Source organism: Thunnus albacares, chromosome 22, assembly GCF_914725855.1.
Source record: "Thunnus albacares chromosome 22, fThuAlb1.1, whole genome shotgun sequence".
NCBI lineage: Eukaryota > Metazoa > Chordata > Actinopteri > Scombriformes > Scombridae > Thunnus > Thunnus albacares.
In genome coordinates this window covers 12,255,161-12,271,112 of record NC_058127.1, presented here as the reverse complement: position 1 = coordinate 12,271,112, position 15,952 = coordinate 12,255,161, and the positions used below count along the sequence as shown (strand labels likewise).

The window sequence follows — 15,952 nt, the reverse complement described above, 5'->3', positions numbered from 1 at the left end:
TGAGTCAAATCAAGTAGATATCTTTCAACATTACAGTCTTTTTTAGTACCAAAGTCCCTTTTTTTGTTACTATACTTCCTCCACAGCTCAACAGGGAATTTGATACTAAAAAGACTGTAAATGTGGCAAATATCCACTTGATATGACTAACTCAGACTGCTGAAGCATCATATAAGCTTCAAATAAACTTTTAAATGCATTTTAGCATAAAATGACTGTGTGGACAAACTGTGGAATTTGTCCCCCATCACTTATATTGAAAGCTCATTTGAAGAGGATCTTTTAACAGCCAGTATGAACAGGAGGAATGATTACAGCGAGGAAAACCTCTTTCAATGTTCATATGGACACCTGACTGTTGCTTTAAGACAGATATGTTATCCATCAAGCCCTTCTGTGTAAAGTTTATGCAGAAATGTGGCCTATAGACAAAGAATACACATCAACCACCCCCATTTATTAATAATATGAACTTTTATTTCATCCATGTATTTATTTCAATCTCAAAAACATAATTATCTTGCATAAAACATTGGTCAAGGCTATAATTTTATTTATTTTTTTTAGTCTCAATCAAACATCTTATGACATAAAATAAGTTTAATGACACAACAATGTTGAATAACAAGAAAAGCCAAGAGAATAAAATGCTGAATATTAGATGTTTTCTCCATATATGTATGTGACTGAACTTCCTGCATGTTGACAGTGAAATTGAAACATTTATTCACATGCAATATAAATTTCAAAATGTTAAACATTTATTTTACATGTAGTGTAGTGGAAAGGTGCTCAATTCTGCTCACGTAGGTAAAGAAGTGTAAAAATGTGCAGACCTGAAGGCCATAAGCTTTCATACTGAGTAACTTAATATAGAGTAAACTTTGCAGAGTCCCAGAAGATCTGTAGCACCATCTATAGGTCAATCCTCTAATAACACTGAACAATGATGACACTGATGACAAAAAATGGTGTAATCTCCAACAAAGTTAGAATTTTTTTTCAAAAATGACATATTTCTAAATTTTTCTTTACATTTTAGGATAAAAACAACAGATAATGAGCTCACATAAATGCTTCAGTTTCATACTAAGGCCTGGAAAGTCAAAGCAAACAAAGCAAAGAGAATTAACAGAAGAACTGGTGCAGATTCAACTGCTTTCATCTTTTCTTCTTTTAAACATCAAATACAGGGTTATATTTTTCGTGACTAGTACCAAGCGGCTATAAATTAACCAAACAAATCTCTGTGCTTCTGTTCCAAGTAACAATGGTTAAAACACAGTGTCCCAGTCTGTCCATAGATGAGGACTTGGTGTGAACAGGTTCTCTTACACACACCTGAGCAGAACTTGAGCTACAAGCAGGGTCACTTCGGCCACTAATGGTGTTACGGTGGAATGAAAATGAGACATTAAAGTATGGCACAGTTAGATCCTGAAGGGGTTTTAAAATTTGAGAAGTTTTCCGTACTTTGATTTCTGCCCTCCTTGTCACCCATCGCACCATCTACAGTATCTGGAATGACCCATCCTTTGCCCTCCTCTGGTGGAAGCCATCCCCCTCGAAGGCTGAGCGTTAAATCAATGGTATCCATGTGTTGGATTCCATAGTCAGACAGTCTGCCATGCTGCAATTCCTTTCCTCCGTAGATCAGTCTCTGCTGATCTACCATAATTACAAACACACACACACACACACACACACACACACACACACACACACACAGTAAGAAAAGGCTCATTCACTATCTGCCAAGGATGAAAAAAATTAATTCCAAAGATTTATGATTCTTAAAAGGTCAATTCAATTTGTCCTTCTTGGACCTGCAACCAGTGTATTAGAAGTAAACATCTTGCTGTGCAATACATTTAAAATATATTTATTCAGCTTTGAAGGTGACAAATCACAGGGGGCAGCAAAAAAATATATAGTTAAAAAGACTATTGTCTATTAAAATATTGTAAAAAAAAAAAAAAAAAAAACAGTCTGAGACAATAATAATGAGTTTGGTGATTTGCAGTTGAAAAGGCTTCAAGGTCCAGACTGAGAGAACATTTTTAGATGTCTATTTAGATCTTCGCCCAACAGCATTCAGCGACTTTATTTCAACAAATGTACATTTAAATACAGAAACTGAAATGCTGTTAAAGCACATTCAAAGTATACGCAGCCTGTTTAAAGGACTCACTTTCAAACTACATTGAGTTTGCATCTGAAATATGACATGAAACCTATGATTGTTCCATCAGTGCGACCAATCACATCATGAGTTATAGAGATAATTATCAGGCTGACTTATTCATTGATCTTGTGTGTTTAAAGCTTCATACAGACTTTTTAATTTAAACTGACATAATGTGCAACAAACATTTAAATGCAGGAACTACTGTAATAACCTGACAGCTGCCTGATCGATGTGCACAGAGTCACAGTGTTATAACAGAAGGACATAGAGAGGTTTTATTCTGAGCTGAGGGTGAATTCACACTGTGTAATATTTGAATGTGAGGACTAAAACCGATGTTCAAATAAATGACTGACTACTGTCTAGACGCGGTAACATTGTTAAAGATAGTCCTTGAGTAACAAACTGATCTCCAACCAGGATTTTGACTGTGACTCAGGACGAAGGAGTTTAATTGACCAAACGGGATGTTCTCACTCACTCCAGCATCATTTTGAGGAGACGGTAACTACTCATGATGCACCTTAACTGTCAAATAGAAGTCAGCTATCAATATGTAGAAATTATTAAGTAATAGTTCAAACACTTAAATTTAACCTTAAAATTCATGAATAACTAATTAACACTTTAAACTGTTACTTAATAATAGCTGGAAGGAAAACAGCTGATAAGTACTCCAATTGTTATCATTTGACTATAGATCTATAGCAGCGTCTGTCTGTCATAAGACACAATAGACAATTTAAATCAGTTAATTAATGAAAGAACATAAATGATGAAAAAGAGCAATAAAAACAGCTGCAGCCTGCAGAATATGTTTAAATAAAATATTGCTTATTTAGTTTGTGAACGTCTGACGTCAGGCTTAAGATGATTTTATAGGAGACGCAGCTGTGCAGCGTCATATTTTCCTGGAGGACCCTAATTGTACTTGATACAGAAAAGAAGAAAGGAGAAGCCTTTTGGCTGATGAGGAAAAATAATAAAGCTACAAGAGTGTTTTTTTTATGATTGATTCACGATTCATCTGCTGTATTACAACAACAGCCCGACTGTTTACTGTCCTGTCAGATCAGCTGACCAATTAATAACCAATCAATAAATACACTCGATCAAAGGGGTGTTGCTGTCCAGTGAAACACTTCCGCAGAGGATAAACCTGCTGGTCCCTTATTCTACAGGACTGAATGAATGAGGAAATGAAACAGTGAGTCTGGCTCAGACTATATATAAGTATTTTATATATATATATATATATATATATATATATATATATATATATATATATATATATATATACACAGTCTATGGTCTTGCTGTGTAAGAAGGAGGAGAGAAACTCAGGGTTTGCTGAAGAAAACCTGTCATCGGTTACTGGATGGATGACCCTGATGAAGGCCACATGCTGAAACACGTTGATCTAACAATAAAGTTGTGCAGCTGCATGTTCAAGTCATGTTTTTCTTTCAGTGAGTTACCTGCGGGGAAGCCTTCCTTATATTGCATCTTTGCCCTCAGGTTGTCCACTGTCGTCCCCTCATCGTAGTTGATCTTAATCATCTTCCCATTTGAATTTTTCACCAGGACCGTGCGCTCAAGCTGAAGGTCGGACATGTGTTGGATTCCACATTCAGACAGCAGGGTGGAGTCTCTCACATTCTCTCTAAGGTGCAGTCCTACGGTGAGCCTACCAAATTCATCTGCACAAAGAGAAATACACAAATCACACATACACACAGGCAGGAGTGTACTGGGAAAGAAATTCAGCCCTGAACTTATCTGCTGGGATGGTTTTGTAGCACACACTTTGTGCTACAAGCTGAAAACTGTTTACTGAAAACAGTCTTGTTATCTTCAGTTCACTGCAGGATGAATGAATAATGAAAGAATAGTAAATCGGGAGGGAGATGGTTTTATGAGGGATTTCGATTCACTTAGTTTCGTTTCGCAAGTTTCGCTAAACGAAGTTCAAGTCCCCTCTTAGGCTACATTAAACAATTCAAGGTGTGACACAAACAAAATCTCTTTGCTGACATATCTGGATCCTATTTGTCACTAGTGGCAACAGGGGAGAGACTGAGGGGGAGTCATATTATGTAAGTTTTTACACCTAGCAAAATCTGACTCCCCTCTTATATTAAAATCGCAAGATGTGACGCACGCCAAAAATCACACTGCTGACATATGTAGTGGACTGTGTACATCAACTGGTTTCCTGCATGCTGATTGGCTAATGAATAGCTGACCAATCTTTTGACCTTACACTACACTACTAACAGGGTAAACAACCCAGACCCAAGTTTTTATAAGCTGCCAAACTGAAAAACTGAGGAGAAAAGGATAACGTTACAGGGCTGTGTGCTGAGTGGTGGAAGAGACTTGACCTGAAGTGCACGGACAGCGTGCAGCTGAAAAACCTCCGTAAAAATGACACATACCTGAGCATACACATACCTCTGCCAGTCACAGAGAACACACATGAAAGTAAAAACAGAGCAGCTGTTTAATTGAAAGGTACGTAGTGTTTAGATGTTTAAATCACAGAATAACCTGCATTCAGCTGAAATGCTAACTGTAAAAAGAGCCTGAATGGGAAATTATTTCATGTCTGTGTGTGTAATTTTTAATATAATTCCATCTATGTTTACAAACTGTACTCCCATATCAGCTGTGAAAAGTGTCATGCCATCCTGTTATGTAGTTGAGTTTGCTATATAGTTGTGCTATCGCTACTGTAGACGTGATGTCAGCCCTTGCATGTAGTTAGCATATACAATGCAATGGGTTTCAGCATATAAAGCTATAAACTACCTTTTATTCTCTGGTAGACATACATGACATGATTAAACCTAATGTTTTAAGCTAGCTACAGGCATGCTCTCTGTCTCTCCAGTGATTGGCCAGTGAGCCCAGCCAGCGGCGTAATGAGTCTCTGCCTGGCTCCAATGGAAGATGGTCAAGCGGGCCTGCCCATCACAATCAGACGTGACATAATGGAGTTCAGTGCAACTGTGGGATTAGAAATATTCAAAATAAAAACTCTCCAGCCGGGTTTCGATACCAGAGGCCTGTACTATGAAACAAGTTCAACATATCCTGGATATCTTTTCGTTATCTGGCTTCAGTGAACCTAACATTGGCTGTCCAGATAACCAGTACTACGAAACTAGTTATCAACCAGCTCAGTCAACCCAGGGTTTTCCTATCCAGCTACGAGTGCATTCATGTGAAAGAGGTGGGGTTGTTAATTACGAGCGACATCATCAGACCCATGAATGAAGTACTTCATGATATGAAATGAAACATTGATACCAAGTACCTGTGGAGAACTTCTGTTTAAGAGACAGCAAAAAGTCACATTCAACAAAGTGAAATGTAAATGACAGCCTGTAATTATACAACAGAATAAGAAGATGTAGAAACACTAGCAACAATTTCGCCATATTAAAAGTAGGCTATGGCTTAAAATACATGTAGGAATTATTATATATTTTTCATTTTTCATTTCATTTAATTTCATTTAGCAGATGCTTTTATCCAAAGAAACGTACATCTAAAACTGATACAACACAAGCAGGGATCTAGTCAGGAGACAACAACATGAGTAAGTGCCATAAAGCTGAAGATAGAGTCCGATAGGACGTAGATGCCCACAGGCAGTGCACCAAGTCAATGCATAGAGTGCATAGATTGCATAGAAGCAGGTTTTTTTTTTCTTTTTTTCTCTCTACCTCCAGTCCATCAGTTGCAGAGGTGTTCGTGAAAGAGCTGAGGCTTCTTCAATCTTAGTCTCAGATTGAGAGGGACTCTGCAGATCGAACAGAGTTAGATAACTCGCTCCACCACCAGGGAACTACAGAGGAGAAGAGTCTAGCTAGCGACTTAGGGCCCTGTTGTGGTGGTGGTACCAGGCACCTTTCGTTGGCAGAGCGTGGTGAGGAGGGAGTGTACACTTGAAAGATGGAGTTCAGGTAAGCAGGAGCTGTTTTAGTTGCTGTTTTGTGAGCAAGTGTCAGGGTTTTGAATTTGATGCAGGCAGCAACTGGGAGCCAGTGGAGGAAGCAGGGTGACGACCACATGTGCCACCACGTCCTGAATCATCTGCAGAGGTTTGTATGTGTATGTAGGGAGGCCTACCAGTAAGGAGTTGCAGTAGTCAATGCGTGATATTACAAGAGCCTATACCAGGAGTTGTGCTGAATGCTCAGACAGGTAGGATCCGATCTTCCTGAAGTTGTACAGGGCAAACCGACACAACCGAGTGATTGAGGCCACGTGAACCTTAAAGGTTAGCTGGTCATCAATCATGACACCCAAGTTCCAGGCAGACTTTGTGGGCATGAGTTGGGTTGATTCGAGCTGGATGCTGATGTTTTGTTGTATGGAGGGACTGGCTGGGATGACAAGGAGCTCAGTCTTAGAGAGGTTGAGTTGAAGGTGGTGTTCTTTCATCCATGCTGATATATCGGCAAGGCATGACAGGATCCTAGCTGAGACTGTGTGGTCTTCCGGCGGGAATAACAGGAAGAGCTGGGTGTCATCAGCATAGCAATGGTATGAGAAACCATGGGAGCGGATGATTGTGCCAAGTGAGGTGGTGTATAATGAGAAAAGAAGTGAACCAAACACTGACCCTTGAGGTACCCCTGTGGATAAGTTGTGCAGTTTGGACACTTCTCCACTCCAAGATACTCTAAAATATCTCCCTGACAGGTAGGACATGAACCAGCAGAGGGTGGATCCTGAGATACCAAGCTCAGTGAGTGTGGAGAGGAGGAGTTGGTGGTTAACTGTATCAAAGGCAGCTGACAGATCCAGTAGCAAAAGGGCTGAGGACTGACCAGCAGCTCTAGCTGAGCGTAGTGATTCCATAACCGACAGGAGTGCAGCCTCGGTAGAGTGACCCTGCTTAAAGCCTGACTGATTTGGGTCGCACAGATTGTTCTCAGAAAGGAATTCCGCTGTAAGTGAGGAGTTGATGGTGTGTGTGACTGCTGGGTTAAGTGTGGGGGAAATTTTCTGTAGCAAACTGGATGGTATTGGGTCCAGTGGACAGGTAGTGGGATGAGAGTCTAGCAGAATATTGGAGACTTCCTCCTCGGTCATTGGGGAGAATAAGGAGTGGCCTTGTTAATTAGCAGCTGTAGACTAATTTGGTCAGGTTCAGAGAACTGGTTACTGATGGCAGCGACCTTATCGGTAAAAAATGAGGCAAACGTGTCTGCAGTGAGCAGAGTGGAGGACGGAGGAGGAGGCAGATTGAGGAGTGAGTTAAAAATATATAAAAAATATATGACTTAAGTACAGAGAGAGTATTTTTTGCTATTTAGTTGGATGATGAAGAAACCATTCTGAATATGTTACATAAAAAAACAAACTTAAAAGTAATGCCAGACTGTTTCTGCTACCGAAGCAAAGAGTGTAAAAGTATTTAATGACTGATGGGGTCTATCTGACCCAAATGTTGCATTTATAATCATGGAGCCAATTAACAGTGTGGATTATTTTTCTGATAAAAGACTGCAGTGATGGAATCAGAGTGTAAAATCATCCACACTGTAACTTGTCACTCCGGGGATAAATAAACTTTATACTAGTTGTGTAAACGATCTCTCCATTTATTAGAAGCTCTGTTTTAAAACCAAAGTGGAAATAGAAAGCCTGGAACAATAAAATGTTTCCACTGACCTATTACAATATATAGCCTATTGCTCTTTTTTACTTGTCACTTTATTGTAAACTCAGGAGTTTTGTCCATGTAGTCATCTTGTAGGAATGATGACTTTTTTCCCCCAGTGATCTGATTGGTCAGTGGTTGCAGTGTTGACAGGTTGTGATCCTCTGAGGTTAACCTGCTCTGGAGCACGTTAACTGATCAGCATCAATTACCATGGTGATGAACCCCAGTAAGAAGTGAACCACCGTTGTAGGACTGAAAACCCAGAGTTAAAACTGAAGTTACCTTGCTAACCCCAAATCCTGCTTCGTAGTACAGGCCTCTAGTGTTAAACCTAAAAGAATAAAAACATAAGGATATAAAATCATAATCAGGCATTTGCAAGGTGAGTTACGTTTCCTCTTCCGTGATTGGAACATCAGAGGGCTGTACTACGAAGCAAGTTCAACATACCCAGGCTTTCTTTTTGTAAGCTGGCTCGACAGCTTGGTATCATGACAGTGGTTATCAACTTTTTTTGTTAACTCAGGCTTTCTGCTTCAGGCTCTGTGCGTGCTCCCATAAAAAGGGGTGTTTGGCACGTTATTTGACTCTTCTTCTGCACAAAATGGACCAATTGTGTGCCGCCTACTTCAGTCAAGAGGAACAGGTCATTATAATGGAGAGCTATGAAGAATATAAATACATTATCATAACAAAAAACAACACTGTTACCGCAAATGAGGCGAGAGAGGAATGCTGGCAGAAAATTGCTGATTGTGTAAATTTGTTAAGAAACTTATTCGTAATTAGTTTATATACTTATTTTACCACTCAATGCACTCTCTGTGCCTCCCAAATCCAGAGCTCTTAAACTTTAAACTTGATGCAGCAGGTTTAAACATTATACTCAAGAAGTGAATTTAGGGTTTGACTCTGTCCCATAACGAAAGATAAGTGGAAATCATTGATAGATTGAATATTATCTGTGATAAATACCAATAGACTAATCAATTTTATTTTTTTGTTCAAAGTATTTTTTCATTAGTTTTTTTTATTTATTTGAAATACAGTTTGATATATTGTAACAAAATCCCATCCCACAAGTAACCCTAACCTATTGCACCATTACAAATTTACAATATGACATATCAAATCAATGGTAAGTATGATAAAAGGCTAATCAATTTTCTAATTGGTGTTCTAATAGCTGCAGTACCAGCAGTGTTAAACGAACTTGGCAGAAAAATCAGGTGGTTAGCGAAAGGGCGGCGCTTTTTATCGCCAATTTAAGCCGAAACTCGGAACATAACCTGATCCGGATCAGGTTAAATTTGCAGCATAAGTTACCATGGTGATCTAGCCAGGTTAAAAGAGAGACACCTTTGTGACATTGAAAACCCTGATTTTAGGCTCAGCATACCTCACTAACCCACCAATCTCCCTTCATAGTAATTCCCTCTGCTGTCATCATGAGCCACTCCCGACGTTTACAAACCAAGGTAACCAGTTAACAGGAAAACCAGTTGATTTGTGACACCGGTCCAACCGAATTTGTCCCGGTATGCCTGATGGCCAGTACACCACATACACAGGGAATTTATTATAGCTCAAACATACCCAACAGTATTTAAATGAAATAGTTTAAACTTCACCAGCTTCATTAAACAGTTGAATGTTCAAATCATGTTTTTCTTGTAATTCCTTTACCTGCGTACTCGGGAAAACTCTCTGCTATCTTCTCCTTCAGCTGCAGCACAGTCATTCTCTGCAGCTGTTCCTCTGAGTCGCACAGGTCGATCTCCTTCTTCTGCCCCATCAAACCATGAACCACAACCTGGTAGATTTTACTCATTTTGCGCTGTTTTTGTGTGCGAGCTGCTGCGCTGCTTTCAGGCTCTGCCACTTCAAGGTGTTGTTTGTTAATCTACGGGATCTGACGTCAGGGGGGAGCAAAGGGACACATTCACTTTCGCCTTAAAAAAATGTGATAATAATTACAATAATAATGATAATAAAAAATGCTTGTTTTATTCTCCTCAGCGTATAACTTACACTTATATTGAAAACTTAATAACAGCCTTGAGTCTTGTCATGAAAAAAAAGTCTCATCACTGACATATTTTTTTGGACACTGACTGTGTGTCAGTTACCGAGATAACTTATCTGTGAACCAATAACGCTCGCTGTCAGGTGTGTCTCCTCTCTCCTGCAGAGCCATTTCATCATTCATTCAGTCATTTGCAGAGGTTTATATCAGAATCAATCCTGTCCAGATATTAATTTGTTACACAAAGTTACATCAGTATCAGTCATTTCTTTGAACAGACATTTTTGCTCTCAAAAGTAACTCAAAATGATAAAGTACAGTAAATTATATATTTTTGACATGTTATACATCTAGTCCTACTGAGTCAAGTTTAAAGATTATGCTGAACTATAGTCCATAGACAAAGAATACACATCAGCTCTCCCATTTATATACATAACATTTATGTCATTCACCTATTTATTATATTCTATTCAACCATCATAACATGATCTTCCAAAAAACTTTTTAAGTTTCCATCAAAACATTGCTATGATATATATTAGATGAGCTAAATGACACTTTGTAACATGTAACATAGGTCAATTTCGCTCACGCAGGTATAGAAGTGTAAACATTTGCAGACTTGTAGGTTATAACCTTTAATACTGAAAAAAAAATCATGTTTTATCTTTTAGTTCCTTTACCTGCACACTCGGGAAGCCTCTCTTGTATTTTCTCCTTCAGCTGCTTCACAGTCATTCTCTGCATCTGCTCCTCTGAGTCGCTCAGGTCGATCTCTGTCCTCTCCCTCCTGTCATCAATCACGACTTTGTAGATTTTACTCATTTTGCGCTGTTTTTGTTTGCGAGCCTTTCAAGTTCAGCAACTTCAGTGTTATTTCTGGTTAAAATACGGGAACTGATATCAGGAAAGGGCAAAGGACACATTCACTTTTGTCTTAACTTGTCTTAACTATTTTCTTCTCCTGTTCGTATTGCGTCCACTTATTTAGTAAAAATTCATATCAAGTCTTATAATAAAAACAACTCTCTAATCAATGCTGAAACTGGCTTATTTTTTCACAGCTTTTTGTTGATATTTTCCAGTCCACCTTGAAAGTGGCATTATACACCTGTAGATGATATTCAGCCATTTTCAAGCTAATTTATAAGTTCAGTAAGACAGAAAATGCCACTTTGGATTTTATTAATATTCAGGATTATGATACTCTGTGATGTTCTTTGTCATATTGGATTGTCGGTTTCTCGAGATTGTTTAATACTGAGCAGAAACAGCAATAAGACTGAAAATCAGTTTACCATGAGTGAGGACGATAAGAAAAAAATGCTATAGTTAAAATGATTAAAAGATAGACATGAAAAATTCACAACCTATCCTTTAAGTACACAAATACACATCAGCCACCTATTAATTCATAACAATATAAACTTTTATTTCATTCTTGCATTTATTTCAATCTCAAAAAACATGATGATCTTCCATAAAACAGTAGTCCAAGGCTATTTTATTTTTTAAGTCTCCATCAAAAAACATTGTTATCACATAAAATAAATTTAATGACACAATAATATTTAATAATAGGAAAAGACATGAGAATAAAATGTACAATGTCTATCAGATGTTTTCTCCATACATGTAAGTGACTGAACTTCCTGTTTGTTGTACAGGATAAACATCAGTGAAATTCTAACATTCATTCACATGCAATATAAAATTCAAAGTATTAAACAGATATTTTACATGTAATGTAACTGACAAGTGTTCAGTTTTGCTCACATAGGTATAAAAGTGTAAAAATGTGCAGACCTGTAGGCTGTAACCTTTAATACTGAATAATGTGACACAGAGTAAATTATGACGGTAGAGTGAAAATTAAACATTAAAATACAGGGCCTGACTGATACTGGATTTTTGGGGCCCATGCCAATGATGTTAGGGAGTAAAAAAAATCTGATAATCTTATATATACAGAAATATATATATATATACAGAAATATATATACAGAAATATATATACAGAAATATATATATATATACAGAAATATATATACAGAAATATATATATATATATATATATATACACACACACATATATATATATACACACACATACACACACACACACACACACATATATATATATGTACACACATAAGCATTAGTGTTAGAGCAGCATGTTACTGTTGTAGCTGCTGGAGGTGGAGCTAGTTTCAACTATTTTATATACAGTTAGATAATAAATCAGCATAAAACAGCTGTCAGCAGCTGTCCTGACTCCTTGTAACAAACATAAAGGTTGTTTTCCCTTTTCTACTACAGCACAACTAAACTGTTTCAGTAATAGTTTTGGTCAATGAGCCATTGTTGGATGTCTAATTTTTTCAAAATGAAAAACCAAAATGTTATTTTTTTTACCTTTCTTTTTTCCTGCTGTGCCAAAATCATGCTGAACAGTGAACTTGGTGTAGTGTGCTGTACACCCCCAACAAGTAACCATAAATTTAAAAAAAAAAAACACAGAACAAAAAAGTATATGTACATATATGTTAAACTTTAAGAAAAATGATTAAATATACATAATATGCTGCCAATATATTTTTAAAAAATATATACATATATATCGGCGCATATCAGAAGACATATACCCCCATACCAATATATCTGTGATAGGCCAATATCGACCGATATATCGGTTGGGCTCTATTGAAGTATCCCAGTTATATCCTTAGTAGGTTTAGAAATCTGGGAGCTTTTCAATACTTCGATTTTTGCCCCCCTTGTCACCCATCCCACCATCTCCAGTCCCTCCAATGCCCCCTCCGGGCCAACCTCCACCCGCTAGACGCTCAACCATTTGAATGATGGACATGTGTTGGATTCCATATTCAGACAGCTCGGTGGAGTCTCCAAACAGCTTCTTGTTTGTGAAATTCAGTCGTGCGGTATCTAAATTAGGTGCACACAGAGGAATACATACATTTGTTATAGCTTAAAAATACCCAACAGTATTTAAATTAAGTAGTTTAACTTTCACCAGCTTCAATAAACAGCTGCGAGTTCAAATCGTGTTTTTCTTTTAGTTCTTTTACCTCCATACTTAGAAAGCCTGTCTGCTATCTTCTCCTTGACCCGCAGTGCAGTCATTCTCTTCTTCAGCTCCTCTTTGTTGCACAGGTGGATCGCAATCTTCTTCCCCCTTATGCCATAAACGACGACCTTGTAGATTTTACTCATTTTGCGCTGTTTCTGTGTGTGACTTCAGGGTGTTGTCTGGGTTAATCAATGGGATCTGACATGAGAGAGGGGTAAAGGACACTTTTACTTTTGTCTAAACAAAATCATAATGTTACTGGCCTCAGGCATGAGTTACCTGTGAACAGATGAGTCCTGTTTTATACATGAAAAGCAGAGACAGGACAAGTTAGTTGTGTTCGTTCTGCAGGCTGTTCTGTGTCTTTATTAAAACAGACTTCATCTTTCTTCTCTCTTTTAAACTTAAACCATAAGTTTATTGTTCACAATAATCTTCACGTAACAAAAACCATAATTTATCTATTCTCAATACAACAATGATGAACTGTCACCGGTTACTGCAAGAATAACACAAGGCTGAAGTTGGCATCCGATTCACAGATTCTCTTTCTTTTCTTTTTTTCTGAATGGAATTTCCCAGTCCACCTAAAAAGTGGCATAACGCCTGTAGATGGCGGAGTTCAGTCATTGAACTGAACTGAAAAACCTAACAAATAGGGGGAAGATGAAATGAGAATGAATAGTAGAATGAAATTGTATGTTTTTGTTGACCTCACTCATAGTAAACTGATTAGACCAGGTCCAGATCAAAAACCACTATACTTAGACCTGTCAAATCTGGACTAGATAACCAATGAGACCCCAGACACTCATCATTCTACGATTCATTCTCATTTCATCTTCCCCCTATTTGTTATGTTTTCAGTTAATGAATTAGCTTCAAAATGACTGAACAACGCCATCAACAAGCATTTTGCCATTTTTTAGCTGGACCAGGAAATATCAACTTCCAACTACCAATGCCAACTTCAGCCTCGTCAGAATAACAACGTATGATCTCTACACACCAATCAGTGGTTACGTTTACCATTAATAGTTATCAAATACTGCTGTAAACTCTTTGTGTACTACAACTCACATTATTTTACTGCTGCTGTAACCAGCTTGCAAGATATACTTTACTAGAATCTTTAACGCTGTTTTCGAGGTTGTTTTGTTGTAGCCTTCTCTGATTTACTGTATACACGAGCACCTCTACAAAATAAAAACACTAATACATATATAATATATCAACACCCTTGGTCATTTAACATTACGAAAATATCACATTTAACCGTCCTACAACATTAACATAGTGCACTGACTCGAATGAACGACTATTAACATTTAAATAACTATACACTAAACATGAAGCTCACTCCTTTAAAATCTACAGTATTCACTTCGTTAAATTTTACATTAAAACCTTGTATAGGCAGTTGTTTTAATGCAGATGTCCAGGAGTTACAGTACTAACAAATGAAAACACGCAACACGGAAGACTGCGCGTGGTTGCACTCACGAGAGCTACAAAAACTATTTCAAAAACTAATTCAAAAAAGTTCCCAAAACAGTTTTCTACCTTAATTTGGTCCGGACCACATCAGAAAGGCTTTAAAAAGTGGTGTAACGCTCGAAGCAGACTATTCGACACAGGATCGATCCTTCGATGCAAAAGTAACCTTACTTGTTGCTGGCTGATGTAACACAAGTCATGCGACCGTGCAAAACAAATATACGTCACACGTGCATATTGGGGGAGTGTTGTGCTCATGTGCGTGTAGTTGACAGGCAGATTGTGCGAGTGTTTGATAGAATGAGGAAGCAAGAAAAAAAGGTTAATGGTGGAAGCACCAGCAGAAAGAGCCAGATCATGTGTGTGGGGGCACTTTATCTTGATTATTCCTAAAAAGGTCAGGTGTTTGATCTGTGCTCAAGAGCTGACAGTGTAAGCAAACCTTTTTAAACAGGCTAAAAGGTGCCTTAATATGCCAGCAACATCGATGATATGTGAACAGGTCTCACTGGAGAGGCAGTGACCAAGAGGACGTGCACATCAAAATCCCCCACAAGTTTTTTTTTTCTTTTCTTTTTTCATTACTTTCCAAGTTGCACAAGCATATCCTTAAATACTATATTATCATTATAGCACAATCACTTTTATTCCTTTATTTCATGTCACTGCTTAAAGCCAGTTATTATATAACTTAATGTCCCTAATTTATCAAGGAGTTTATAAAAGTAGAAAGGGGTTACTATAAACCTTCTTAAAAAATGACTAATTATCTCCATATATATGTGTGTACATCCATTCACTGAGACAGTTTTTGGTAAATAACCTTTATTGAACAAAATATGACAGAAAACATCAAACCGATGACAGCGGTGAGTTTAGTCGTATTTTGCCTGTTTCATGACGTCTTGTCTCGAATCTTTACATATAAAAGCAATGTCAACGTTGCCCAGCAGATGTCGCCATTTTGATTGTATCAAATGCTTCAAAACGGTGAACCATTTTCAGCACAATTGTTTCATATGATTCAGTGCTTCAGAAAGCTTAATTTCTCTCATCACTAATTGCGAGCTGCTGCGCTGCTTTCAAGCTCTGCTACTTCAGGGTGTTGTCTGGTTCATATAACCATAATAATAATGTAACTTGTACTTTTTGTAACAAACACCCAGAGACTGTCTTCATCTCTCCTTTAGAGCCATTTCCTCATTCATTCAGTCATTTGCAGAGGTTTATATCAGAATCAATCCCGGTCGGATTTTAATTTGTCACACAAAGTTACATCAGTATCAGTCATTTCTTTGAACAGACATTTTTGCCCTCAAAGTAACTCAAAACTATACTTAAATACAGTAGATTGTATCTTTGACATGTTATGCATCCAGTCCTACTGAGTCAAATTTAAAGATTATGCTGAACTATAGTCCATAGACAAAGAATACACATCAGCCCTCTCATTAATATACATAACAT

At 37.7% G+C, this 15,952-nt stretch overlaps 1 protein-coding gene across 1 annotated transcript; it reads right to left on the bottom strand.

The window, feature by feature from the left end:
* Nucleotides 1-709: 709 nt before the first annotated feature.
* LOC122973932 (polyubiquitin-like) lies at nucleotides 710-14,734 on the bottom strand. The gene is made up of 4 exons (XM_044341735.1): nucleotides 14,552-14,734; nucleotides 9,555-9,780; nucleotides 3,667-3,888; nucleotides 710-1,668 (listed from the first exon to the last, which is right to left on the bottom strand). Exons 2-4 carry the CDS (start codon nucleotides 9,697-9,699, stop codon nucleotides 1,415-1,417), a joined length of 621 nt encoding a protein of 206 aa, XP_044197670.1. The 5' UTR covers nucleotides 9,700-9,780; nucleotides 14,552-14,734; the 3' UTR covers nucleotides 710-1,414.
* Between the last annotated feature and the right edge of the window lie 1,218 nt (nucleotides 14,735-15,952).